The sequence below is a fragment of the Rana temporaria genome, chromosome 3 (genome assembly GCF_905171775.1).
Source record: "Rana temporaria chromosome 3, aRanTem1.1, whole genome shotgun sequence".
Taxonomy (NCBI): domain Eukaryota; kingdom Metazoa; phylum Chordata; class Amphibia; order Anura; family Ranidae; genus Rana; species Rana temporaria.
Window position 1 is genome coordinate 406702640 of NC_053491.1, and position 27578 is coordinate 406730217.

Consider the following 27578-nt stretch of genomic DNA (forward strand, 5'->3'; position numbering starts at 1 on the left):
CACAAGAAAAGAAAATTCCGGGAAAGAAAAGAAGATTCCGAGCCACAAAAATTATTTTCTGTAGCAACATGAGGTGAAATTGAAGGCTTGGTTGGCCAAATTTCGAAAATCAATGGTGGTGTCATCGGATCACAAAAAAAAAAAAAAATATATCTGATTTTGAAAAGAAAATTTGTTCGAAAATTCGACCAGCCTGCTCAAGGCTCCAGTCACACATGTGTGACTTGTCATGCAACTTTGGACATCAAAGTTGCATGACAAGTCGTTTCCCATGTTTTCCAATGATAACCATTCATATATGTGCAACTTCAAAGGAGTTCATGCACTACTTTGGTCTGACTTTCATGAAACTTGAGGGCCATAGACTTCAATGTTAAACCTCGGAAGTTGCATGAAAGTTGTACCTGAATGTTATACAATGCAACTTGTGTGCAACAGCTGTCCATTATCACTGGTCAAAGACAAAGTCGTAGCAAGTTGCATCAAAGCTGCACCAAAGTTGCATTCCAAAGTCAACGCAACTTTAGAGTCGTACAAGTGTGAATGGAGACACACAATCGGACCTTTGTCCGACCAAATTCACATCGGAATTCCGACGGAATTCCATCGGAGGAAAAAAGAAGATGTTCTCTATGTAATCTCCGACCGTGTTTACGAGGCCTTACTAGCCAGATCACCAGATGAAAATAGAACAAAGCCTAAAAAAGAAAATTAATGCAACCATTACATTTGAGAAATAGTAAGCAGTAGTATAATAAATATTTGCTTTTGGGTTTAATACCACTTTAAAAGATGTTGCCATATCGAGTTGTGATTTCTTTAGTGCAGATTTGAGAAATAAAGAGGAAAATGACTGGTTTACTTTCCTCAATGAGTACAGAATAATGCTTTTTAAGGACTGAAGGAACAGTTGAGGTGCTTTTGACACCGACCAATGGGAATAAGCATTTTGTGGACCGATCTCAGATTCAACCCAATTCCCACAAAGGCCTGAAATCACTGAGTTAAAGGGTTACTAAAGGAAAAAAATGTTTTTCTTTAAAATAACAAACATGTTATACTTACCTCCACTGTGCAGTTTGTTTTGCACATAGTGGGCCCGATCCACGTCTTCTGGGGTCCCTCGGCGGCTGTCTCTGGTCCTCCCTGCAATTACTCACCACAGTCATGCGAGAGCTCGCATGGTGGTCAGTAATTGCGGGCGCGCTCCCGTGATACAGCGAGCGGCCATAGCCGCTCACTGTATCACTCGGCCCCACCCCTCGGCGCGCCGCGTCACTGGATATGATTGACAGCAGCGCCAGCCAATGGCTGTGCTGCTCTCAATCCATCCGCTCTAGCCAATCATCGGCCCATCTGAGCGGCGAAGAGGAGGATCCCTGGACCGCGCGCGGGATTTTCGAGGGGTCGGATAAGTATAAGGGGGGCGGCAGCATCAGATGTTTTTTCACCTTAATGCATAGATTGCATTAAGGTGAAAAAACATTTTCCTTTACAACTCCTTTAAGAAGCACTCTGTAATAACATAGATCCTGAGAAACCGATCAGCTGTTTATGTATAAACAAAATTACTACATCTAGCATTAGTAGGTGACCAGGAAACTTTAGTACCTTGCAGCAATGCTTAGTCACTCCACAAACACATCCTCTATTTACAAAACACATATAATGCTTTGTTTTGGTTGTTCGAATGACCCAAAATACAACATGCAATGTTTGTTGTGCTTGTCTGCTCTATACTTGCTGCGCTTCCCAAAATACCACCTATACCCAGTTTCCTAAAGCCTTCTCTATACCTTACAGACAGTGCCACCTCTGTCAGAGACAGTCATTCTTCTGCTGTACCTTTATCTGAGCCAATCAGAAGGATTGACTATGTAACTTTTCCCATAGAATTTTATGTTTAGTACCAGAGTCACTGTGGTTTTTGACTAGCAGATGTTACTGTGTTTTGCATATGACTAGAGCCAGATAAGGCTATCAGAGCAGGCTGCAGTAGCTGCCTGTTCACCAGTGACTCTCGACTGTGAATTATTGTGCTGCCCTCATCAACCACAGATGGCACTCTGCCCAGACTCTCCACAGAACCAATCATGTGATTTCCAGATGACTTATTTGAATCAGTCTTTGCTAAGATTACAGTCTTTGGAGAAGCTTGCAGAACCGGACCAATCTTAGACAGCACCACCGTACAGGTTGTGTTTGATGTGCTAGCTAGTGATGGTGTTGTAAACGTCACTGTTCCAGGTGCGATACCAGGTGAACTTTGTAAGGTCATAGGCTTCAGTGGCAAAGATGCAAATTCGCTGCCAACAGATTTGGTGAGTGCAGAAAGCTTGGCATCGGACATGACATACAACGTCTTCGGTGGGCTAGTAGTCACTGGGGGGGGGGGATAAAAAAAAATAAAAATAAACAGTAAATAAACTGATAAAGCATATTCACTAAAGACAATCTAGAAGTAAAACTTCAGTCTGATAAAAAAATCTGACACTAACATATCTTCCAAATGTTTATTGGGAGACAAAGCAGACCTAATACCCAAGACAACTACTTATGATAAATTATGGTTAACATTAATGCTGTCACCTTCAGGAGAACTGGGCAGGGACAAGAAATTGTAGACCAGCACAGAATAATTCCTTATACTCCCAGCATGCCTCAGATGGCAAGACTTTGTTCATAAACACAGAGGGGTTGGACCAGTGTTCCTCAACGGACTCCAAGAAAAGCATTTTATAGCACCTACAAAAATCCTATTTTTATTCTCATCCACTGAGGGACACAATAAGTCTAGTACTGTTGGGATGTCTAAAAGCAGTCCAACTGAGGATTTGGTAACAGCACACAAAATGCTAAAAGGCCCCCCACCCCAAAAAAGAAAGAACCGCAAGCTAAAAGATTTCATCAGGTGAGGCCTGAGAATTCACCTGATAAAATATGTGACCAGTAGACCATGTAGAAGCCTTGCAAATCTGAGAAACAATGGTCATCTTTACGGTGACCAACAGGAAATTACAGAGTCTTTCTAAAGGAAACGGTGGTTTGCGCGAGAAAATCACAGCCCTAATTACATCCAGGCAATATAAGGAGATCCCCCTCTAAGGCCCCGTACACACAACCGAGTTTCTCGGCAGAATTCAGACAGAAACTCGATCGGAGCCGTATTCTGCCGAGAAACCCGGCCGTGTGTACACTTTCGGCCGAGGAAACCGACGAGGATCTCGTCGGGCCAAATAGAGAACATGTTCTCTATTTCCTCGTTAAGTCAACGGGGAAACTTGGCTCGCCGAGATCCTCGGCGGCTTCACAATGAACTCGACGAGCAAAACGATGTGTTTTGCCCGTCGAGTTCCTCGGACGTGTGTACGGGGCCTAAGAATTGCAGCTGGACAGAAGGAAGCATTGAGGTGAAAGGTCAAAAATGATCTCTGGATGGAAATTAGGGCCCTCAACAAAACCTTGTTCTAGTTTATGACCAGAAAGGGTTCGTTAGAGAATAAGCCTGCTAGATCAGAAACTCACCTACAGGGTGAGGGTCTATTTTTTGTCATCACCTCAAGATGAGAGTGGGAAAGGGGAATATGCCTGTCTCAAATTGCAGGAGTGTCGAGAGAAACAAATTCAGACCCTTACGAAGTCACCCAACAGAAAAGTCAAAATCAAAGAGTGTACTGTTCCCATTGAGTCATTACTCAATGCTTCCGCTAGAGGATCCCTGTACCTGGGGATGATCAAAAGATGAAATTAAATAATGAATAATAAATGTAATAAATAGTACTCCAATCGCAATCCAAATATATATCTGACGAAACCAAATGAGCCAGATAAAATGTTTCACTCCTAATCAATATCACCGACCATCGATCAACGGGATGATGAGGGGGGTGCACTGAGTGATAATTAATTATAAACGTGAACCAATTGGTGGTATATAAGTGCCACCAACTTCTTAGTGCAAAGTATCAAAATTATAAAATAAATACAAAATAGAACAACTACTAATGATGATAAATATTAATTAACATAAATTGACAATCAGTGAACCACTACCAAAATATGTAATAAAAGTGCACTAAATATAAAATGCAAGTACCAAAACATGCATATAGTTAATAAGTAAATAAATTGTGAGTCTCTGTGCACACTCAATATGTGCAAGAAATATGATATAATCATGTGTCCAAAATAGATCATAACCAAGTGCTTCGGTCAAAAATAATTCTAAAGTGCATATGTGCTTCAATAAAGTGCTTGACTCCTCAATAGGTCCCACAGGGCAAATCAAAAGGTGCTCCGTTTCCCCAAGTCTCTCACCTCAGAAAGGCTTTGTAACAGCCTATAGAGCTCCAATGTTGCTGGCTTAATAACACAGCAGGAGACGCTTACTCCCACGTCACTCCAATCCCCCAGGTATGCAGTCACAATTTATTTATTTATTATTAACTATATGCATGTTTTGGTACTTGCATTTTATATTTAGTGCACTTTTATTACATATTTTGGTAGTGGTTCACTGCTTGTCACTTTATGTTGATTAATATTTATCATCATTAGTTGTTATTCTATTTTCTATTTATTTTATAATATTGATATTTTGCACTAAGAAGTTGGTGGCACTTCTATACCACCAATTGGTTCACGTTTATAGATATCACTCAGTGCACCCCCCTCATCATCCCGTTGATCGATGGTCGGTGATATTGATTAGGAGTAAAACATTTTATCTGGCTCATTTGGTTTCATCAGATATAGAATTTGATTGCGATTGGAGTGCTATTTATTACATTTATTTTTCATTATTTAATTTCATCTTTTGATCATTCAGCAAGCGCCATTACTCCCCCCTATACCAATTTCTGTCAGTGTGTGAGCACTATATTGTCATGGCTACTGCTTAGTTTTTTAATTTATTTTATTATTTTATTTAGTTTATTAGGACCTAGTGTGGTTTTGCACATTTATTTATTTAGTTTATTAGGACCTAGTGTGGTTTTGCACATTAGTTCCCCCCATTATTTGTACCTGGGGATAACTCTGCCTAAAAAGAAAAGGAACAAGGGGGCGCACCAGCCTAGGTTATTACCTCTGCGACAATTTATTATTTTTAAAGCGTATAAAACACTCACAAAGGATAAAATCAAGCAAAATATATCAAATCCACCAGATGGTCCGCTGGTCAGTGACAATTGTGGAAGGAAGAGTTCGAAAATCTGACACTATTTCTCAGAGCTAAATTTGGAGTGCAGGTCACTGGTCTTTATATCAATAAAATGCCAAAATATGCCCATGTGACTTCTGGTTAAAGCCGCCCCCCCAGATAATACAATTAGATAGCATCAAAAGGAATGATATATATCTATATACAAACACACACACACAGGCTCAATAAGACAAAAAAAACGAATTTATATCTTTAACTCTGTATCTTCAAGCACGATGCACCAGGCATTATAAGCGTTTCTATAAGAATGGATACTTGTCATCGAAGGTAGTGCTGGGGTGTACCGAATTCCAGAGTAACAGAGCGTTAAAGTGAGGGCCATGCTGATGATTACCAGATGGAAGGGCTGAACAGGCACTGTCACAGATGAAAAGTGCAATTTCTAACATGCCATACAAATGCTGGAACGCACTCTGGCCGAAACCAGGAAGTATGGCTGCGCTGTGCATTCCAGATGCCGGCCCTGTGACACGCAGACATCACTTTCCGGTGACGCGAGATAGTGTCAGATCTGACACAGCGCGACCATACCTCCTGGTTTCGGCCTGCGTGCGTTCCAGCATTTGCATGGCATGTTAGAAATGGCACTTTTCATCTGTGACGGTGCCCATTCAGCCCTTCAATCTGGCAATCATCAGCATAGCTCACCACTTTATGCTCTGTTACTCTAGACTTGTGTACACCCCAGCACTACCTCAGACGACAGTGAGTATCCATTCTCATAGAAACGCTTATAATGCCTGCGCATAGTGCTTGAAGACACAGAGCTAAAGATATGAAGTTTATTGATTGTGTGTGTGTGTATATTATATATATATATATATATATATATATATATATATATATATATATATATATATATATATATATATATATATATATATATGTAAAATCCTTAGGATGCTTGGTTCTATTTGAGGTTTATTTATATGTGTATTTGTATTATCCGACTGTACCAGCCCTCCCACAGAAGGGAGGGGCTTAAAACCAGAGGTCACATGGGAATTTTTTTACATTTGATTGATGATATAAAGACCGACTACCTGCAATCCAAATCTAGCTCTGAAGAAAAGAGGATATCCCACGAAATGAGTCCATTTTTGGACTCTTCCTTCCACAATTGTCACTGACCAGTGGACCATGCTAGTGATTATAGATCCCTTCTGATTAGTCAATCTAGGTTTGACAAATCAAGGTCACGGCTAAGACAGGTTGCAGTAAAAGACATGTCAGGATGAATAGTGCTAAAAAGGGGCTCCAGTCTTTTGTTGGTGTGGTTATTACAGACATCCTCCACAGGAATAAGACTGCTAAATCCACTGAGGGGGTAGCTGACTTTTTAACAAAGACCTCAAATGGGTGCAGGACTGAAAGGTGCATGGAAGATACAAACATCTTGTAAGGATGTTTCCAGTCTTCATAAAGGAAGACTGCAAACAGTGGGTGCACCAGGAATATATCTGCAGTTTCAGAAGCACTAAAGGATCCCAGACTGGTTACAGTGTTAGTGGCAACAGGCTTTTCCTCAAGATTTTGAGTGGTTTGTACTAGAGCAGTTAGAGTTGAAAACAGTCTTTTTCAGTTTTTGAGTAATGGCAGAACTCTCTTCAGAGGCAAGCTTGTCCATCAAGGACTGCAGACACCCATTGTCAAACAGATGCCATCTGTCGGAGGCAGATGGCATCAGCAGCTGCAGACAAATTAAGCCGCAACCCTCCAAGGGAGGGAGCAAGAGTGTGCTTGAGGCCTTGCAGTCAGGGTCAGTAAACATCTATGCTTTTTCATTGATAAAATCCTGCATGCCTGCAGAACCCTTGCATCATCCAAGGTCAGAGGGGTCTAGATTTAGCTTTCAACAGTCAGGTGGTGGAAAGCCTGATCCAGAAAGCCGTCATGTAACAATTCAAGATTCCTGCTTCATTGCTGCTTGATTGAAGTAAAACAAGGTTAGTCATCTTGCGGCAGAGCTGAAAAGAACACGTCCATCCTCTTAGACACTAGCAAAAGTGGGAGTAGAAGGGTTATTATCGTGGGCTGGCATATAACTTTTTTGTTTTTTGTGGTTTTCAGTGTCTAATCCTCCTGTTTTATCCGGTTTACTGGGGGGGGGGGGGGGGTACAGGACAAATTGTATGCAACACCCATGGATTAAAATCATAAGTGCAGACGCTTCACTTATATCAACACATAAAACAATTATCAAATCTATACCACAATGTTATTCTATGTGTACAACAAATAAAGTCCAACTAAAAAAAAAAAAAGAACACAATGTGGTCCCTTGTGTTTAATCCAAAAGCAAAAAAAAAAGAAAGAAAGAAATTCAACTATACACGATAAAGTCTGATGCAAAATGTCCCAGCAACAGATGAAAAAAAAAAACATGCGCTTGTGATTCTTCCTTCCTCTTCATACATTTGCATGTATGTGCCAGCACGTACAGTAAGTACAACTGCACTCACAAAGATTTGACCCCATTGGTGAAACGTGTTGAGGCGGACCTTGCCGTCACTTCCGGTTCTATAGTGATGTCACATCTGGTGAGGCATATCCAGCTCTTGGAAATGGTGTGGCGGTTCCCTCCAATAATAGCTGTATATGCTTTTTGGTTTAACACTGGAGTTGATTTACTAAAACTGGAGAGTGCAAAATCAAGGGTGCACTTATGCATATAATCCAATCCGCTTCCAGGTTTTATTGTCAAAGCTTAATTGAACAAATTAAGTTAAAAGCTGATTGACTACCATGCACACCTGAACCAGATTTTGCACTCTGCAGCAGTTAAAGTAAATAAACCCTATAGGATCACTAATGGACATTTTGTTTAGTTGGATTTTTTGTTTCACACATAGAATCACATTATGGTATATATTTTATGAATGTTATGTTTTGATACAAGTAAAGCGCCTGATCTTTTTTTATTTAGAAAATCTGGGAAGTGAACAGCAGCCACTGGTGAATCCTTGTTTAAATATGAACAAAGTCTTCTGCACCTTCCCGAGAGGCCATTAACCACCTGTCTATACCAAGAAACAAATGAAAACAATCAGTAAGCTAATAATGTAATCCAGAATGATTACATTTGCTCAACTGCCTTAATCCAATATCTTGGTAACCCCTTTGCAGAATAAGCAAACACAGCTCCTTTGAGGAGGGTCAGTAGGAGTGTGCATTGAGGCCTGGGATTTGTAACTTTCTCTCCACTTTTCAGATCACCAAGAACATTACAACTTCTAAGACAGGTTGAATCTCACTTGGGCCCCGTACACACGAGAGGATCCATCCGCTGGAATTGATCCGCGGACCGGCTCCAGCGGATAGATCCCCTGGTGTGTACAATCCAGCGGATCTGTTTCCGCGGATTTTTATCCCCTGGGATGGATTTCAAGCGGATACAAATTTGAAGACATGCTTCAAAATCTATCCGCTTGAATCCATCCCAATGGATTGATCCGCTGGTCTGTACAGACTCACCGGATCAATCCGTCCGAATGAATCCCCCGCATGCGTCGTAATGATTCGACGCATGCGTGGAACTCCTTATATGACAGCGTCGCGCACGTCGCCGCGTCATCATCGCGGCGACGGCGCGACACGTCATCGCGATGGGATTTCGGCGCGGATTTCGATCCGATGGGGAGTACACTCCATCGGATCAAAATCCTCGGAAATCCTCGAGAGGATTTATCCGCGGAAACGGTCCGCTGGACCGTATCCGCGGATAAATCCTCTCGTGTGTACTAGGCCTTGGAGTATTTACACTGAGGCTGCTTTTGCACTGGGGCGTGCGGACGGTAAAACGCTGCTAGTTTTAGCTGCGCTTTACAGTAGTTTTAACAGTGCTATTCGGCCAATAGGGGGTGCTTTTAACCCCCACTAGCGGCCGAATAAAGGATTAAATGCGCCAGTGTAGCACTTTGGCTTTCACACTGGGACTGCAGGGGAGGCGTTTTTCAGGCGCAGTACAGGTGCTATTTTAGCCCAAAATCGCCTAAAGTACTCCTCAGTGTGAAAGGGGTCCAAGTGCTTTCTAGCATCACTGCATCGCTAATTAAGGGACTGGAGAGGACAGATGCAGTACTGCGATGTTTGGATGGATGTTCTCTGTTTGCATCTCAAAGTTTACTCCTCAGTTTACAATGTTTAGATGCTTGAAATATCTACATGTAGACATTGCTATACTATAAGTGATCATCCAGGAAACTTAGGTGTCTGTTTAAATGACATGTGATAGTATCTGTTCTTCATACATAAGCAATTACAGTAAAGGTCATGTATAGTATAGGTCATATGTTTCCAAGAATGTTGCTCCAATTCAGTAGTCACTACTTCTTCAGTAAAAGTTTACGGTCTTAGTGAGCACAACCCCCTCATGCTACAGTGAAGTTGCTATTTCCTAATGGATCACAAAGTACCTGCATTCTGTGCATACTCTGATGGTAAACTAAAAGGCAAAAAACACTGCGGTTCGTCCACATGCTTCTAACCCTACATGTTGGGGGTAGATTTAAAATAAATCGAGAAAGCAAAGAGTCCGTGTTTCCCAAACGTACAACTCATTTCACAGCAACCTATAAACATGCTACATTCAATTTAAAATGATCGCTTCGGTTTTCTTAAAAGGAGGAGGATTCCAGCAGTCATTCAGTAAATATGCTGTCTGAATTGGCAACAAACACATCTAACAGATCCCAGTGGCTACATGTTGAGATTTATGTGGCTGGGATTTCAGGTTCAGACCTAATAATTATCAATCCTCACTTCACTATCTCAAATCACCTCAATTGATTATAGCAGGAGAAAAACTGGGCTTCTCACCTGCTGGAGGGGTTACCGCACGCACTATGGATAAGGACTTCTCTCCCGGAGTCCTGTCGCTGGCTGTTGCTACCTTGCACTGTTCTGCCACAGTAGGGGGGAGGACTTTACTAGCAGAGACCATGATGGAAGAGGAGTCTGAGGCCTGAAGATCACAGCAGAGACACAAGGTCAGAGACCAGTTCATGCATAGTATACATGTCTTCCCAGGAAAATATACATCTAGACATGTACAGCAGAACATGCTCATATGAATTTCCTTTCCTTATATTACCTCACAAGTTTCAGCTACAGAACGCCTTGCTAAGCAACACACAACTAATAAAAACAAGCAAAGTATATAGATGAAACGTACGTTGGCCAGTGTCGTTTCATTAATTCATCAGACAGGTACAAGAGACATAAAGCAGCCGTAAATAAAAAGTGAACCAAACACAACTGGTTAACAAATATGACCCTCTGACCCCCCCAGGAACATGGTTGTGTATACCAGGGCACACAATTTCAAGGGAAGAGTAGCAATGTGCAAAAAAATCTGATTATTCCAGATTTTGGGGAGCTTATTTCAACAACTTCATGTTACAAAGGCTTCCTTTACAAATAAGAAAATATCTTGTTACACTTAGGAATTTTAAGCATTTTCCGGTTTTGGAGTACAGAATCTAAAAGGATACACAGCATTTTAAAATGGTTCCCATCACCCTCAAACATCAAACAATAAGGAAGCTGAACCAGGCAAGGTTCATTCACACACATTTACCCTTTTTATAAAAGCATAAGGTAAGCAGTATGGAGATCTTAGACATATGTGGGGGTTTCATACCTGTTGAGAGACATCATCCTGTTTGGCATGGGTCCCTGCTCCTATACTGGCCTGACTCAGTGTGGTGACACGGCTGGGCTGGCCACGTAGAGTAACCGTAATGGTGGTAGGTGCCTTCAAGCCTATACAGAAAAAAGGACATGTTAAATATGATGAAGAGTATGGCAGTTTCAGACGCCACTATTAGCTGGGTTACTTGTAGCTGGCCTAAAAAAGTCACTAGGTGTAAACTAAGAATTTTTGTTTTAACCATTTCAATACTGGGCACTTTTACCCTCCTGCCCAGACCAATTTTCAGCTTTCAGCGCTGTCGCACTTTGAACGACAATTGCATGATTATGCAACACAGTACCCAAATAAAAATGTTATCATTTAGTTCACACAAATAAAGCTGGTGGTATTTAAAGTGGTAGTAAACCCTGGCAGTTTAAAAAAAAAAAAAGAAAGAAAAAAAAAAAAAAAAGCAACTGCATAATGTGATAGTATGCATCGAGTACCTCCAATATTATGAAATTATGAAAAAAAAATGTTTTTCTTTGTCTCTGTTATACAATTTTGCAAATAAATAAATAAATATTCCTCATAAATTTAGACCAAATTGTATTCTGCTACATTTCTTTGATAAAAATAACCCAAATCTATGTATATTATTTGAAAAACAGGGGTGCAATCAGCGCAAAAAATAAAAAAGACCATAAAATAGTGTAAAATATTATTATGTTAATAATAAATGTGTTTGATAAGTGTGAAAAAACATCTAGTTTAAATTCACCAGTATGCTAGCTGGACACCAAAGGACATTTACAAAATCCAAAATAGTACAGTATATAAGAAAACAGTGCAACGCAAGACCAAAATTAATTAATAAGTGAAAATCAATAAAGTCCAAAAGGATTGAAGATCCAATCAGGCACTTCCTAGGATTCTTCACCAAGTGAAATTGAGCACACCAAACTTATGAGTTATCAGCCCCGCTGAGGAAGTTGCAACAACGCAACGCGTCCGGAGGATAGGAGCCTGAAATTTTATGTCGCTCGCTGCCGTTTGAGAGCCTAACCATCCGACCTTGAGATTCGATGCCCTGGTTGTATTTTAAATGCCTGATGTTCTTTGGCTAAATGTGAGTAGCCTGTGCTCTTTTATACAGTATTAAATTATCCTTGTCCAGCGGAAGCTCTTAGATTTGTGATTTATTTTTTCATGTCCGGATCAATGTGTATGGCTGACATATGAGAAATTGAATTACCATCTTGCTCCTTGGCCTGCTTTGTTGACATACCTGCCTATCTGGTAACACAGTGGTCTATTGCTGAGGTGAGAGTACCCATCTTTCACTGGAGGGATCACTCATAAGTTTGGTGTGCTCAATTTCACTTGGTGAAGAATCCTAGGAAGTGCCTGATTGGATCTTCAATCCTTTTGGACTTTATTGATTTTCACTTATTAAATTAATTTTGGTCTTGCGCTGCACTGTTTTCTTATATAGTGTATATTATTTAGTCTGTAGGAAAATTATACAGTCCACAAACTATGGGGTATATCTGAAAATTGCTAAATTGATCAATCCTGATGTACTAACAAATCTCATTTCTTGAGGCCCTAAAATGGCAGAATTTTTAATATATATATATATATATTTTATTACTACATTTTTATTTTTCTCTATGTTTTTAACACACTGACTTTAGTATTATTCGGGAAGTGATCAAGATTTTTTTTTTTTTAACACACATTATTTTTGCCTATAGCAATGCATTACATTGCTATAAGCAAGCATTTTACCAATTCATTCAGTCTGTTGTGATTGTTCAAAGCTAATCACATGGTACAAATGGGCTGTGATTGGCCCTGTCTGTACCATGTGATCAAATTGACCAATCACAGCTAGCAACACATTTCTGCACATTGGATGGCTTGAAAGGTAGCCATCTATTGTGTACAACTGTCATATGACCTGCTGTGATTCGTCACGGCGATCACACGCTACCAGCAACGAGCCGGTATTCGGAATGGTCATCACAGACACGGCCGGTGACGGATTGTGCATCCCGAGAGGACGTCATATGATGCCCAGTCAGGATAACTAAAGCACCGCCTGGTCATCATTTTGCTATAGGCTGGGCAGGAAGTGGTTAATTCAGTTAGTTTCAGTGGGGTTTAAGTATAGAGAGGGTTAACGGTCAATCTGCTTTATGCGAACACACCCCTTAGGATATTCTTAATTATTTTTTTAAGCCGACGTTTAGCTAAAATAAAAAGACAGACATCGCTACAACTTTAGTCACATCACTTATTTGTAATGAAGCATGGCCAACTTTGTGCAGGCAGAATGATCCGGCAGAAGTCTTAACTGCAGGGATGCCTGTTCTCTTATTTTCTCTGAAATTCCAGCACTGCCATGGTAAACAGCGTTGGGTCTTCAGCAGTTCAAATTGTCTATCAGGGACATCCTTCATTACAGGTAAGCGATGTGACTAAAGATTTTTGGATTTTTTTCTTTCTTTTAGCTAAATGTCAACTTTAATGTAGAATTAACTGCATGCATTACAGTGAGCTGGGGGCTAATTACAGCAGCTGAGCAACTGAGATACCTGTAGTTGGGCTGGATAACTGTGCCAAGCCAGGAATACTACTAGCCAGTTTTGCCAGGCCACCATTTGTGAGTAGCTGATGAATAGCAGTGGGTTTGCCACCAGCTGATGCCACAAGAGATGAAGAAGCAGTCACTACAGGGATGGTTCGAAGGATTGTCCCAGTTGCTGTGGTTATCGTGCCCAAGCTTTGAAGAGGAGCAGGGGCTTTAACTGCCATTGTCTATGAAGAAAAATACATCATCAAAATTCCTTTTTATTAATACAAATATAAACATCAATAGATACAAAACAAGTTATATTTAACACTCATGTAATGCTGTAAGTTGCCTTGCACTTTAACTTTCACTAATGCTTTACTCTGCAAAGTAGACTGTATTGGGTGGCAATCATTAACAGAAATTTTAAAGAATCACTCCACCTTTGTTGAGAAAAAACAAATTCCCCTCTGGGTAATCCATGTTCATTGCGAGGATTCCAACAAACTTTCTTGCAGATTTCTACCTTGTGTTATTCTGAAGAAATAGCTTAGTGTCCATTAGAGCTGCACGATTCTGGCCAAAATGAGAATCACAATTTTTTTGCTTAGAATGAAGATCACGATTCTCACGGCCTTAAATACTTTTACATTTATAAAAAAAAAAATGGGCTAACTTTACTGGCTAGTTTTTTTTTAATTCATTAAAGTAATTTTTTCCCAAAAAAAATGCATTTAAAAAAGACTGCTGCGCAAATACAGTGCAACATAAAATATTGCAGCAACCGCCATTTTATTCTCTAGGGTCTCTACTAAAAAATGATATAATGTTTGGGGGTTCCAAGTAATTTTCTAGCAAAAAAAATAATGATTTTAACTTGAAAAGAGCTGTCAGAAAAAGGTTTGGTGTTTAAGTGGTTAAACGTTCCTAATTTACATATAGAAGTTTATTACTTTGATGTACAAGTCAATGTGATTCAATGTTTAGACTTAACTTTCCACTGATAAAAAATGTTTTCAAAACTTGGCAGGCTGCCCAGACTTGGCAGATTGCCCAGACTTTGACTTTTGGCTGAGAGCAGACAGGAAATTCTTTGCATACCAAAGTGCAGAGAGAAAATTATTTTCATGTCAAAGATCATGAAACCCTGTGTCAAGAATTGCAATGGAAAAAGATGCGATAACGATTCTTGACGATTAATCGTGCAGCTCTAGTGTCCATGTTCAGAGTGAATTTGTATAGAAGCGGTTTTATAATGATCAGTCAGCAGCTGCATCTGCAGGGCTCTAATGAGCAAAGTTGCAGGATCTGCATCCCTTTAGATGCGATTTCCCTTTGGGAGTATTTTACCAAAAATGGAATTGCAGGGGATGCTGAAAATCTGATTTGTATCTTAGTGCAGACTTCTGGGAAGATCAGTAAGCCAATCACTTAAGCATAAAATGACATATCTGGGGGTGTTGTGTAAACCATCTGTGTACAGAACACCTCCAGGCAGCCATATTGTATTGCATTTATTGAAAATTACAGCTCTGCAGACTGAAAAGGAAAGGTCATTTTTAACAACATTTAATTACAATATGACTTTATTGTATACGCTATATTATTGAAAAATTTTTCCCCCCACAAAAGTGGAGATGCCCTTTACATCCTTGTAAACGGACAATAACCTTCTTATATACACCAACATGTGAGCATTCAGCAGTCTGCAGTGAACCACATAAACAGTGCCAACTAATTCTATTCAGTTTGTGGTCCATTTGTTCAAGCATAAATGGATCCTAAACACAATACAGTGGAAACTTGGATTATAAGCATAATCCGTTACAGGAGAATGCTCGTAATCCAAAGCACTCACATATCAAAGCAAGTTCCCCCCCACAGAAGTCAATGGAAATGAAAATAATTTGTTCCGGATTGACTTCTATGGCATGCAATACCTCATGTGGCCAGAGGTGGGGGGGTGATGGGGGATTATGTCCTGGGGAGCCTTGGAAATACTCAGAAAGGTTCGGGAACAGAGTATTTCCAAGTTTTTCCGAGTATTTTTCCGAGTATTTCCAAACGGCTCCGTTGCCCCTGCAACTCTGACCAAATACTGCACCCCGCTGTGGCTTGATTCCTGCTCATTTTGCGAGACAATACTTGCAAACCGAGCCAGGATTTAAAAAAAACATGCTCATATTGCGAAACGCTCGTTAACCGCGTTACTCGCAATCTGAGGTTTCACTGTATATGATCAGTATATTTCATTATAGCTTATAAATATGCAACACTGAGTGCTTTAAAGGGGTGGTAAAGGAATTTATGTTTCCCTAAATAGCTTCCTTTACCTTAGGTGCAGTCCTCCTTCACTTACCTCATCCTTATTTGTTCTGAGAAATGCTCACTGCCTGTTCTTCGGTCTGTAACTCACCACCGTAATGCAAGGCTTTCTTCCTGGTGTGCAGAAAGCCTCTTGAGGGGGCGAGCAGGAGTGTCAGGACGCCCACTAACACACAGCTCCTTTCTCTATCTGCAAAGTCCTGACTTGCCTGCTCGCCCCCTCCCCCCTCAAGAGGCTTTCTCCACACCAGGAATAAAGCCTCGCATTACGGTGGTGACTTACAGACAGAAGAACAGGGAGTGAGGAATTCTCAGAAGAAATAAGGACATTTAAAAGCAAAATCGAAGGATGAGGTAAGTGAAGGAGGAATGCACTAAGGTAAAGGAAGCTATTTAGGGGGAAAAAAAATCCTTTACAACCCCTTTAATGAATATACATATATCGATTAAATTTGCAACACCGTTGCCAGAGGCCTCTGTTATGGGTTTTGTTAACAGTGAAGTACCTGAGTAGTGGATCCAGAGCTGGCACTGGTGCTAGGAAGAGTACCAGATTTACTTCCTATATCCTGTAAGCTAAAACTTAATCCTTGAAGGAGACTGCTGGCTGAGGCTCCAGGGTTTGTTCCTGCAATCAACAAAGCATGTAAGCATTAGCAGAAAAGTGTAAGTATTAAAGAAAAGCTATAATATTTTGGGATCAACTTTCCTGTGCTTTTATAGATTATGGCTTCTTGCACAGTGCTGCCCAAGGTGGGGGTCAGCAACCAGTAGATCGCGGACAGGTGACTGGTTGATCATGGCCTGGGTTTGCTGACCCATCATTCCAGAGCATTAAACAAAAGTGCAATGCAGGACTGCTTGTAAAGTTGGACTGTAGTAGGTATGAAGAACCACACAAGACGATGCCTCCTCTGTAGTGCTGGCTCACTACACTAGAGTTGAGCCAGCAGCAGGAAAAGAAAGGATCTTCAGGTCAGTGTGAAGCAATACACTGGGCATTATAGTATAGGGCTGCTTCCACACTGATGAGCTGCGGTTTACCCACACCAAGGGTGCAGTGCAACTGCAAATTTCCTGGGTTAGCTGCGCTTTACCATAGACTTCTATTATATCCTGAAGGTTTTGTGCACTTTTTGAATGCGCACCAAAACTCCTGAATGCAGGAGTTTTGGTGCACTTTCAGAAAATTAACCACACCTGCAGTATATAATAGAAGTCTATAGCAAAGTGCAGAAAACCCTGGAAATTTGAAGATACACTGCACTGCACCAGCAGTGTGGGTAAACCGCAGCACATCAGTGTGAAAGCAAACTTATAGGGGCCTCAGAATAGTATAGGTTCATTCACAACTGCACAAATTAAAAGCGATCCGAGTGTGTTTGACGGGTGCTGAGGAGGCGATATGTTGACTCATGACCACAAAATTTAAACGTGAGGAGGTGATAAGTTGCCTCCTCACCACCTGATTTAAACTCATGATTGCCAAAAAAATGCATGCGTTTGCTACATGGTAGCAAGGCGATTAGAGGTTCAAATTCCAAAATTCCCATGTTGTTCAGGTAGATCTCCACCTTTTTAAGGTTGACTACCCCTGGCTAAAAGGGGTTGTAAAGGTAAATTTTTTCCCCTAAATAGCTTCCTTTACGTTAGTGCAGTCCTTCTTCACTTACCTCATCCTTCCATTTTGCTTTTAAATGTCCTTATTTCTTCTGAGAAATCCTCACTTCCTGTTCTTCTGTCTGTAACTCCACACAGATTAATGCAAGGCTTTCTCCCTGGTGTGGAGTGTCATGCTCGCCCCCTCACTTGGACAACAGGAGAGTCAGGACGCCCAGTAACACACAGCTCCTTTTTCTATCTGCAAAGAAGAGAGTCCTGACTCTCCTGTTGTCCAGGGGAGGGGGCGAGCAGGACACTCCACACCAGGGAGAAAGCCTTGCATTACTGTGTGTAGTTACAGACAGAAGAACAGGAAGTGAGGATTTCTCAGAAGAAATAAGGACATTTAAAAGCAAAATGGAAGGATGAGGTAAGTGAAGGAGGACTGCACTAAGGTAAAGGAAGCTATTTAGGAAAACATTTTTTACCTTTACAACCCGTTTAAGGCCATACAGAAATCTGTGTTCCCAGCAAACATTTTCCTTGCTTACGTGGGCAAAATGTTAATTTGAAGAGGTCGGAAATTGCATTCTGGGAGATTAAATTTATTTTATTTGTGTGTAAACAAAATGAACTGAAAGTGTCCAAACATGTTGAAACATACTTTACCATGTGCAAGTATCCTAAATCTTTATTTTACAAAGTAATATTTAACACAGGGTGCATTCTGCTTTCTAAAGAGACTAGAACTGAGACTGTCCTTATTTAATATCATAAAGAATACTACAAAGGAAAATGTAAGAAGAAAATGGTCACTTATCTAGAATTAGACCCAGATACTCTAGGTGCACGGAGGCTTGTGAGAAGATAATAGACAAAAAAGGCAGTGCAACAAATTGAAAATTAAAATCCCCTTAATATTAGCTACTTGATACTACAGATAAATTATTAGGAGTCAAACGAATTTTACCTGACAGTGTACTAGACTGTTGGTTCTGCACTCCAGGGGAAATGCTGGATACCAGCCGGCTTTGGATGGAGTGGAAAGCACTAGGGGTTGATGCGCTGGGGATCAGACCTGAAACAGCTGAGCTTGATGAGGCATTTTCAGAAGCTAGTCTGTGAACATAATTATAAAATGTTATTAAATAAAAAATAGACTTGTTCAAAGGGTCTAACAGAACAGCTAGCAAAGACAAAGAACCTTTACTAAAAAAATAAGCTTAAACATCATCTGTGGGCATGATCCAGAAGCAGCAAATAGACAGAGACTTCGTGACATTCATTTTGCTGCATTTTTGTTACAAGATGGCTTGAAGCAGAGAGTATTTAAAAAACTAAACAAGTTTAATGAGTTATTCACAGATGACCAGATTGGTAGAGCTAGAGCAATAATTCTAGCCCTAGACCTCCCTCTCTAACGCAAAACATGCAACCTGTAGAATTTTTTAACCATCACCTATGGACATTTTAAAGGGTAAAAATTTGTCCCAATTCCACAAGCGGACGCAATTTTGAAGCGTGACATGTTGGGTATCAATTTACTTGGCGTAAAATTATCTTTCACAATACAAAAACAAATTGGGCTAACTTTACTGTCGTCTTATTTTTTAACCGCTTAACATCTGCCCGCCGTCAAATGATGGCTGGCGGAATGCTCTATTGTTCCGACAGGACGTCATATGACGTCCTGTCATATAAAGCCTCTGGCGCGCGTGAGCGCACCAGTCGAGTCACTGGGAACACAGTGCGCGTGATTGCCCAGTAACTGTGCAGGGACGTGGAGCTCTGTGTGTAAACACAGAGCTCCACGTCCTGTCAAGAGGAGACCGATCTGTGTCTCTTGTACATAGGGACACAGATCGGTCACCTCCCCCAGTCACCCCCCTCCCCCCACAGTTAGAACACATCCAGGATACACATTTAACCCCTTCCCCGCCCCCTAGTGGTTAACCCCTTCCCTGCCAGTGACATTTATACAGTAATCAATGCATATGTATAGCACTGTTCACTGTATAAATGTGAATGGTCCCAAAAATGTGTCAAAAGTGTCCGATGTGTCTGCTATAATGTCGCAGTCCCGAAAAAAAAACGCAAAAAAAAATATATTTTTTATTCTAACACCCTAGAGAATAAAATGGCGATTGTTGCAATACTTTCTGTCACACCGTATTTGCGCAGTGGTCTTACAAGCGCACTTTTTTGGGGAATAAATACACTTTTTTTTATTAAAAAATAAAACAGTAAAGTTATCCCAATTTTTTTTTTATATTGTGAAAGATAATGTTACACCGAGTAAATTGATACCCAACATGTCACGCTTTAAAATTGCGTCCGCTCGCGGAATGCCGACAAACTTTTACCCTTTAAATTCTCCATAGGCGACGTTTAAAAAATTCTACAGGTTGCATGTTTTGAGTTAGAGGAGGTCTAGAGCTATAATTATTGCTCTCGCTCCAACGATCGGGGCGATACCTCACATGTGTGGTTTGAATACAGTTTACATATGCGTATGTGTTCGCTTCTGCGCGCAAGCTTGGCGGGACGGGGTGCGTTTTCTGGCTCCTAACTTTTTTAGCTGGCTCCTAGATTCCAAGCAAATTTGTCAAACCCTGTGTTACAGCGTGACGAATGTGCCATCTCCATTACGAACGCTAGTTTTACCGTCTCGCAACTTGCTTCTGAGCATGCGCACTTTTTGCCCCTCGTTAAAGCGTACACATGACCGTTTTTCACGACGTGAAAAAGAACAACGTGAAAAACGACGAGGAAAAAAAAAAAAATCAGGTTAAAAAAATTTTAACGCCCATTTTTCTCATCGAGAAAAATGCTCTGGAGCATACACACGACCGTTTTTCACGACCAATTTTAAAAATTGCATTTTCTCGTCATGAAAAACGGTCGGTTGTATGCACCATTATGCTAATGAGGATGAGCGGTACTTTCACTTGTAGCTCTGCTTTAAGCCATTATGCTGCGGCACAGCCTCTGTGGCTGTGTACAGAGTTTGAAAGCGTATGGATAGGTACATCGGTACACAAGGGAAGTGGAAGGTTATTGGCACAGCAGATAAACACAGTTGAGACCAGAGGAGTTGGGGAGGGTGTTTGAAATTTTTTAATTTTTGGTGTAAAGGTGGAAGAATTAATAATATTCAATATTTTACAAAGGCAGTGATGACCCAGAGACAAACATTAAAATACCCAGAGCAACAGCTGCAAAGGTTTCATCACATTAAAAAAAAAACCTTTATGACTGACATTGAGAATGGCAGTTGAATTACGATGTCTATAAAAACATCCTTTACTAATTATAATGACAGGCAACATTTGAGTTAACACTAATGACGAGGTAGACGCACAAAACCTACTTAGATGAAGTAAGCAGACTGGAGATCTCTTTAGACTGGCCAATCACTGGTGAAGATGAAGACTTTGAGGCTGCATAAAAAAAAAAAAAGAAATCAATTACATCTTACACAGTGATGTTATGACATACATTTACATCTTCAATATTAGCATTATTTTAACTTACTTTGACAATATCTTTTTTTCCAATAAAATAAAAAAAGCCAGTTGCAAGTGCACATTCCCACTGACTGTATTGCAGAATACAGCTTATGGATTTAACCCAATCAGAAGAGGAAAAAAATATAACACATTCCAATGCACAGCCAAGTACTATGGGAAGATTTTTAACCACTCCAGCCCTGGAAGGATCTACTCCCTTAATGACCAGACAGCACCTTGAGGCGATTTAGTTCGCATTTGTAGCGCTATACAAGTTACTCACTCAGACCATTTTTTGCAATACAGCACTGTGTCGATTTAACTGACAATTGCACGGTCGTGCGACACTGTACCCAAACAAACTTGATGTCCTTTTTTTCCCCCCACAAATAGAGCTTTATTTTTCTGGTATTTGATCACCTCTGCAGGTTTTATTTTTGTGCTATAAACAAAAAAATACTGACAATTTAAAAAATATATATATTTTTTACTTTCTGCTAAAATACATATCCCAATTTTTTTTTTTTATAAAGAAACAAAAATGTATTCATTAGTTTAGGCCAATTTATATTCATCGACATATTTTTGTTAAGAAAATAAATCGCAATAAGCGTGCATTGATTGGTTTGCACAAAAGTCATAGGCCCAGATTCTCATACATTCGCGCTGCTCCTGGGCAGCGTAATATATGAGCTCTACGTTACACCGCCGCAGGTCTACAGGTTTACATCCTGATTCTCAGAACACTTACCTGTAAACTTGCGGCGGTGTAGCGTTAGATTGCTCGGCGCAAGCCCGCCCAATTCAAATGGGGCGGGCACCATTTAAATTAGGCGCGCTCCCGCGCCGAGCGTACTGCGCATGCTCCGTCGGGTAAATTACCCGACGTGCATTGCGCTAAATGACGTCGCCCCGACGTCATTTGCCTAGATGTATACGTAAATGGCGTCCAGCGCCATTCACGGACGTCTTACGCAAACGACGTAATTTTTATTCAATTCGACGCGGGAACGACGGCCATAGTTAACATTGGTTGCGCCTGCTAATTAGCAGGGGCAACCTTACACGTCGGGTACGCTACGCAAACGACGTTAATTTGCTGCGTCGACCTCGCATATGTTCGGGAATCGCCGTACTTACCTCATTTGCATAGACGACGGGGAAAAGCGACGATGCGACACCTAGCGGCGGGAAAAAAAATTACTTTTAAAGATCTGACAGCGTAACAGCCTTACGCTTGTCAGATCTAATGGGTACCTATGCGAAACTGATTCTGAGAATCAGTCGCATAGATACCCGGGGCCAGATGAGGTGTTACGACGGCGCTAATGGTGTTGCGCCGTCGTAACGCCTTTGAGAATCTGGCCCATAGCGTCTACAAAATGGGGGATATTTATAGAATTCCATTTTTTTTTTATTGTTTTTACTGGTAATGGTTGCGACTATTGTTTTTTTAGTGGGACTGCGACATTGCGGCAGACAAATATGACCCCAAGTGACACTTTTTGGGAAACACAGTGACACCAATAGTGATCAATGCTAAAAAAAAAAATGCACTGATCAATGTATAAATGACACTGGCAGGGAAGGGGTCAACACTAGGGGGAAATCAAGGGGTTAACTGTGTGGGGGATAGCCTCACTGGGACAACACAGAGATTGTTGTTCATGATCACTAGGAACAGCAGATTTCCATGTTGTCCCCTGTCTAAACGGGGATCTGCCCACAGTATCTCATGCACGAAATGACGTACAGTTACGTCGTTTCGCGCAGCTGGGCTGCCCTGCCACAGTAGAAGAAGGAAAATCACCGCTCAAGGTGGGTCTGCTATAGGGTCATACACAGGTGTAGGATTCCAAGGGTGCTGGCAGTGCACTAGGCAAACATTGGCGTAAAATGAAGGATGGATGGCCGCACTCCAAACCAAACAGGTTGTCTTTATTTAAACGAACAGCAAAAACATACCAGATCACAGCAACAGAAACAGGAGGATAACCGACGTTTCGCACTGACTTAGTGCTTATTCATGGCTTATGTATATGTGTGATCCGAAAGTGGTTAAAGGGGAGTTCCACCCACAATTTCACTTTTTAAATATAAATACCCCTATAATACACAAGCTTAATGTATTCTAGTAAAGTTAGTCTGTAAACTAAGGTCCGTTTTGTTAGGTTGTTACAGCATTTAAATAGTTTATAATCTAGAAATAGACCGTGGCCATCTTAAGTGTGGGCATCATGACGCCAGACTGTATGACTTCCTGGATTTCAGCTTTGCATATATCGCACATGCTCAGTGCACAAGCAATGTAATAGGTTTCAGTCAAGGACTACTGGGAAACATGATGCCTATCCCAGAAACCCTTGCAAATAGCCTAGGCAAATAAGGAGGAGGAAGTAATGAAGGACTACAAAATAAAGGTATTTACAAGCAACAAATTAAATAAAAATTGTCCATTCTGAACACTATGAGATTAGAGCATGCAGCACAGACAAACATAAAAAAATGGGTGGAACTCCACTTTAAGCATGTTAAAGGAAGAATACCTGTTTCTGATGCGTCACTCAGGCTTCAAAAAACCCACTGTCCATGTCTAGGAGCAGCAGTGTTTTGGCAGAAAAAACGCTTGACTAGTGTAAATGCATCCAAATGCACGTTAACGCTAGGCGCGAACGCATGAGCGATAATTCATTTTAATAGTCAGAATACATTATTATTCTGGCCAATGAATTGAATGCCCAAGTACTTGACACCTATTAAACACGCCTAAACTCGTTACACGTTTTCAAGGGTCTGACAAAATGCTGCTGCCAGGAAGAAGGGTTTCCAGGAGAAGTTTGCAATACATCCTGTGTGCATGAGGGCCAATGATTTTCCATCACAGTGAGTATCCCAAAAAAAAAAAAAATCATAAATACAGAGGTGTGGAACCTGCATGGACTGCAAGAATAGTATTTTACAAAAATCCTATTCTCCTTCTCATCCAGTGAGGAACATACCATGTTTCCCCGAAAATAAGCCCGTTAATTTTGGCAACAAAAGACACAGCAGGGCTTATTTTTGGGGTAGGTCTTACCATGTAATGTGCTGTCTTCTCTTCCCCTCTCTCGACCTGCCTGTTAGGAATCCCCAGTGTGAACTTAGTTAAAATGCTTGTAAAGTCTTGTAATCCACTCTATTACTGTAGTATATAATGTACAATGTGTGTATTTCTGTAATATAATTGTGCCAAATACCTTCATTATAGCACCGCTCTGTGCTTTTGTGACCTGCCGGAGCTCTTTTCCCTGCATTTATATTACAGAAACACACACATTGTACATTGTGTACTACTGTAATAGAGTGGGTTATAGGATTTTAAACTAGGGCTTATTTTCGGGGTAGGGCTTATATTGCAGTCCTCCTGGAAAAGTATGCTAGGTCTTATTTTAGGGGTAGGTTTTATTTTCGGGGAAACAGGGTAGACATCTTTAAACTTTGGTAAGCCCAAAAGCAGTCCAAATGAGGGATGGAGAACACAGCAAACAAATGCTTACAGGTTCAGGAAAATCAAAAGAAAGTTCGGGACCATCTGCAGCTTTAAAGACCCAGCTGAAAGACCTTGTGCTCAAAATTTGTATCAGATGAGGACACAACATCCATCTGAGAGAACATGACCATGTGGCAGCTCTGTAGATCTGGGAAACGGTAGCTTAATGTTGAAAAGACCAAGAGGCACTTAAGGGAAAGAGCCACAATGGCCAGAATGGTGGGGGAAATGCAAAAACTCTGGTAGTGAATTACACCTTAGTGATCTGTAAACTGTGGCAGTCTTAAAACTGGGGCAGCTGAACTGTCTGAGCCGAGCTGGACTGCTTCCAAAATGTCATCAACTGCTCAGATCTAATAACGGGAGATGGGGGAAGGTAGTTCTGTGCTTCCTGCAATAGTCATTAGGGTCCCCATGATTACTATGGCGTGTGCTCAGTGGTGAAACGCAGTTAGCACAGAAAACCTTGGGCTGCAGATGAAAGCAAAAACAAAAGGCTGCTGGACCAATGCCCATATTCTCTAGCAGGTCAGTGTCAGGAGAACAGTTCAGTTGGATAGATAAGGAGCCTCATTTCCTGTACCTCTTTTACTAGGAAACAGGTGTGTGAAGCAGCACAAGAGTTAGGCAAAAAGCACGTTCGCAGCAGACAGTATATTAGTCACAATAACAGACCTTCCTGTGAGCTAGAGGTGCCTCCTCCTGCTCCGTCACCATGAGAGACGATGGTCACTTTGATTTTTGGACGCTTGGAAGGCTTCATTCCAGAGCCGTTTCCAGGGCTGGGAGGTCTTTTCAGCTGAACTCTGTTGTCGTCCTTATCGTCTGTTTCTGTAGATACTGGGACTGGGCACAGAAGCGGATAGTCAGTTTAATGAAGTATTTAACCACAAAGCATAATATTTGGTTGTTTACAGTGGGATATTCAAACCAATTTTTGGGATCCTAGATAGGTCAGTCACTGCTTTAGGCGGAACACATTTTACAAGGCTTCCACGACAGCAGAAACCAATGATTCAGGCTTTAGATATGTCCATTACAGTTAGTCATTTTAAAAAGTGGCAACTTAAAGCTGGCCATAGACAGAACGATTTTCTTTACTGCAACCCCAGGTATAACAGCCGCGAGCAAAAATGTAATGTAAAATGCAACAGGCCGGTTGTACCCAAGTTGATTAGTCAACTTGGGCGCATCTAGTCAGCAGGAACAGATCTGGCTGGCTAAAAGCCAGGCGCACACACACTACAGTTTTTTTGTGCAACCCAGCGGGTTAAAATAAGTGTGTTCTTTACTAATAATTTCTGTTTCTTAAATGTGTGTTTTAATATCATGTGATTATTGCATCTAACCCTATTTTATTTTCAGGGTCTCTGCTTTCAGAAAGTATACAACGCTTAGGGTATTTAAAAAATGTTTAGGCCTAAAATGTGCATTTTAAGGCCCCTTACACAAAAATTCTACAGCAGTCTACAGATGGAGAGGGCGGAATATTGTACCAAGTGGTACCTGCATTCTGGGCATTTGTTCCTGAAGCCATAGGGGCCTAAACATGACCTACAATTGCTATAGCATTCAGCCCCCATACCCCTGCCATAGACTTTAAAAGGGTGCAGGCAAAAGAGCTGAATGCTGAACCCGTGCTTCGCAGCAAACAAAAAATGATGTGTGCGAGGCACCTAATGTGCAAAATCTGAAAAAAATGGCTGTGGTAGAAAAGTGGTTAAAGGGGTTGTAAAGGAAAAAAAATTCCCCCTAAATAGCTTCTTTTACCTTAGTGCAGTCCTCCTTCACTTACCTCATCCTTCGATTTTTGCTATTAAATGTCCTTATTTCTTCTGAGAAATGCTGACTTCTTATTCTTCTGTCTGTAACTCACCACCGTGATGCAAGGCTTTCTCCCTGGTGTGGAGAAAGCCTCTTGAGGGGGGAGGGGGCAAGCAGGCAAGTCGGGACACTTTCTACTTTGCAGATAGAGAAAAGGAGCTGTGTGTTAGTGGACGTCCTGACACTCCTGCTCGCCCCCTCCCCCCTCAAGAGACTTTCTGTACACCAGGAAGAAAGCCTCGTATTACGGTGGTGAGTTACAGAGAGAAGAACAGGAAGTGAGCATTTCTCAGAAGAAATAAGGAGGACATTTAAAAAGCAAAATCGAAGGATGAGGTAAGTAAAGGAGGACTGCACTAAGGTAAAGGAAGCTATTTAGGGAAAAAAAAAATGCTTTCCTTTACAACCCATTTAAGGAAGGAGAACATATTAGCAACACAAATCAGATAAAAAAAGAGCACAGCCTGATTTCTATCATTTTTTTGTGACCCGTGCTCCCTTTATTATGTACAGCCAAATGAGAAAGTTTTGAGGTCTGAGACAGATTTGTCACATAATCACGAAGAAGTGGCCAAAAGCAAGTTTTATTCTGTCACTGTGTTACTCCAAAGATGCAGAGGGTTGAATTTATATACGAAGTTGCATACTTATAATAAATCTGTCTTGTTGCTCTTGCTTAGCATTGACTGTGCTGTGTCACATAATTAAATGCCCCCCATTGTGTTTCCTGTTGAATAAACAATGCCCCAAGTAATATTTTCTGTGCTGTGCAAAATGGGGGTATTCAAATGAGAAGACTCACCAAATACACAAGAGGATGAACCTGCAGGGAGAGACTTCCTCACCAACATGTTTTGTTTCAGGAAAGCTGCAAACTGGGCTGGAAGACAAAATGGACAATGCATAAAGGGAGGAGAAAAAAATAAAACAAGTAATTAATTTTCCAATGTCATCCTAAAACAGGATTCTCAAATGGAAACGATCTGCCAAACAGAGTGGAAAAACATGGATATCCTATAGGAAGCACTAAGAGCATCCACCCAGCACAGAATTACTGAAATCCAGGCACAAAACACTTTACAAAACTCAACACAGAAAATATGTTTGTTGGAAAAAATCCTGTCTAAACAAACCATTTAGAGTGTATCCCATACCTTGAGTTTTTGGATTTACAGTGGTTCCTGGTCTCATTGTGGTCTTCAGTGGTAATGTTGTTTGTCCTGGTTTATGGGGTACAGCTGTTAATTTAGTTTTAGGACTGGATGTAGGACTGCTAGACATATCCTTAAAGAAATGTAAAGTAAAAAAAATACTGTTATCCATCACTGAACGAGGAGATTGTCAAATATAATATA

At 40.9% G+C, this 27578-nt stretch overlaps 1 protein-coding gene across 5 annotated transcripts in view; it reads right to left on the reverse strand.

The window, feature by feature from the left end:
* Positions 1–1317: 1317 nt before the first annotated feature.
* The window catches only part of KANSL3 (KAT8 regulatory NSL complex subunit 3), an 89475-nt gene continuing 63214 nt past the window's right edge, over positions 1318–27578 (reverse strand). For 3 of the 5 annotated variants that reach the window (XM_040345939.1, XM_040345941.1, XM_040345940.1), the window contains 10 exons: positions 27378–27507; positions 27026–27103; positions 25075–25245; positions 20732–20801; positions 18332–18492; positions 16266–16387; positions 13457–13679; positions 10866–10987; positions 10043–10187; positions 1318–2382 (listed from right to left, as the gene is read on the reverse strand). In XM_040345939.1, the coding sequence (XP_040201873.1) occupies positions 1916–2382; positions 10043–10187; positions 10866–10987; positions 13457–13679; positions 16266–16387; positions 18332–18492; positions 20732–20801; positions 25075–25245; positions 27026–27103; positions 27378–27507 (1689 nt within the window). In that variant the 3' untranslated portion in view covers positions 1318–1915. The remainder of the gene's footprint in view (positions 2383–10042; positions 10188–10865; positions 10988–13456; positions 13680–16265; positions 16388–18331; positions 18493–20731; positions 20802–25074; positions 25246–27025; positions 27104–27377; positions 27508–27578) is intronic. The other 2 variants (XM_040345943.1, XM_040345944.1) reach the window with 2 other exon arrangements.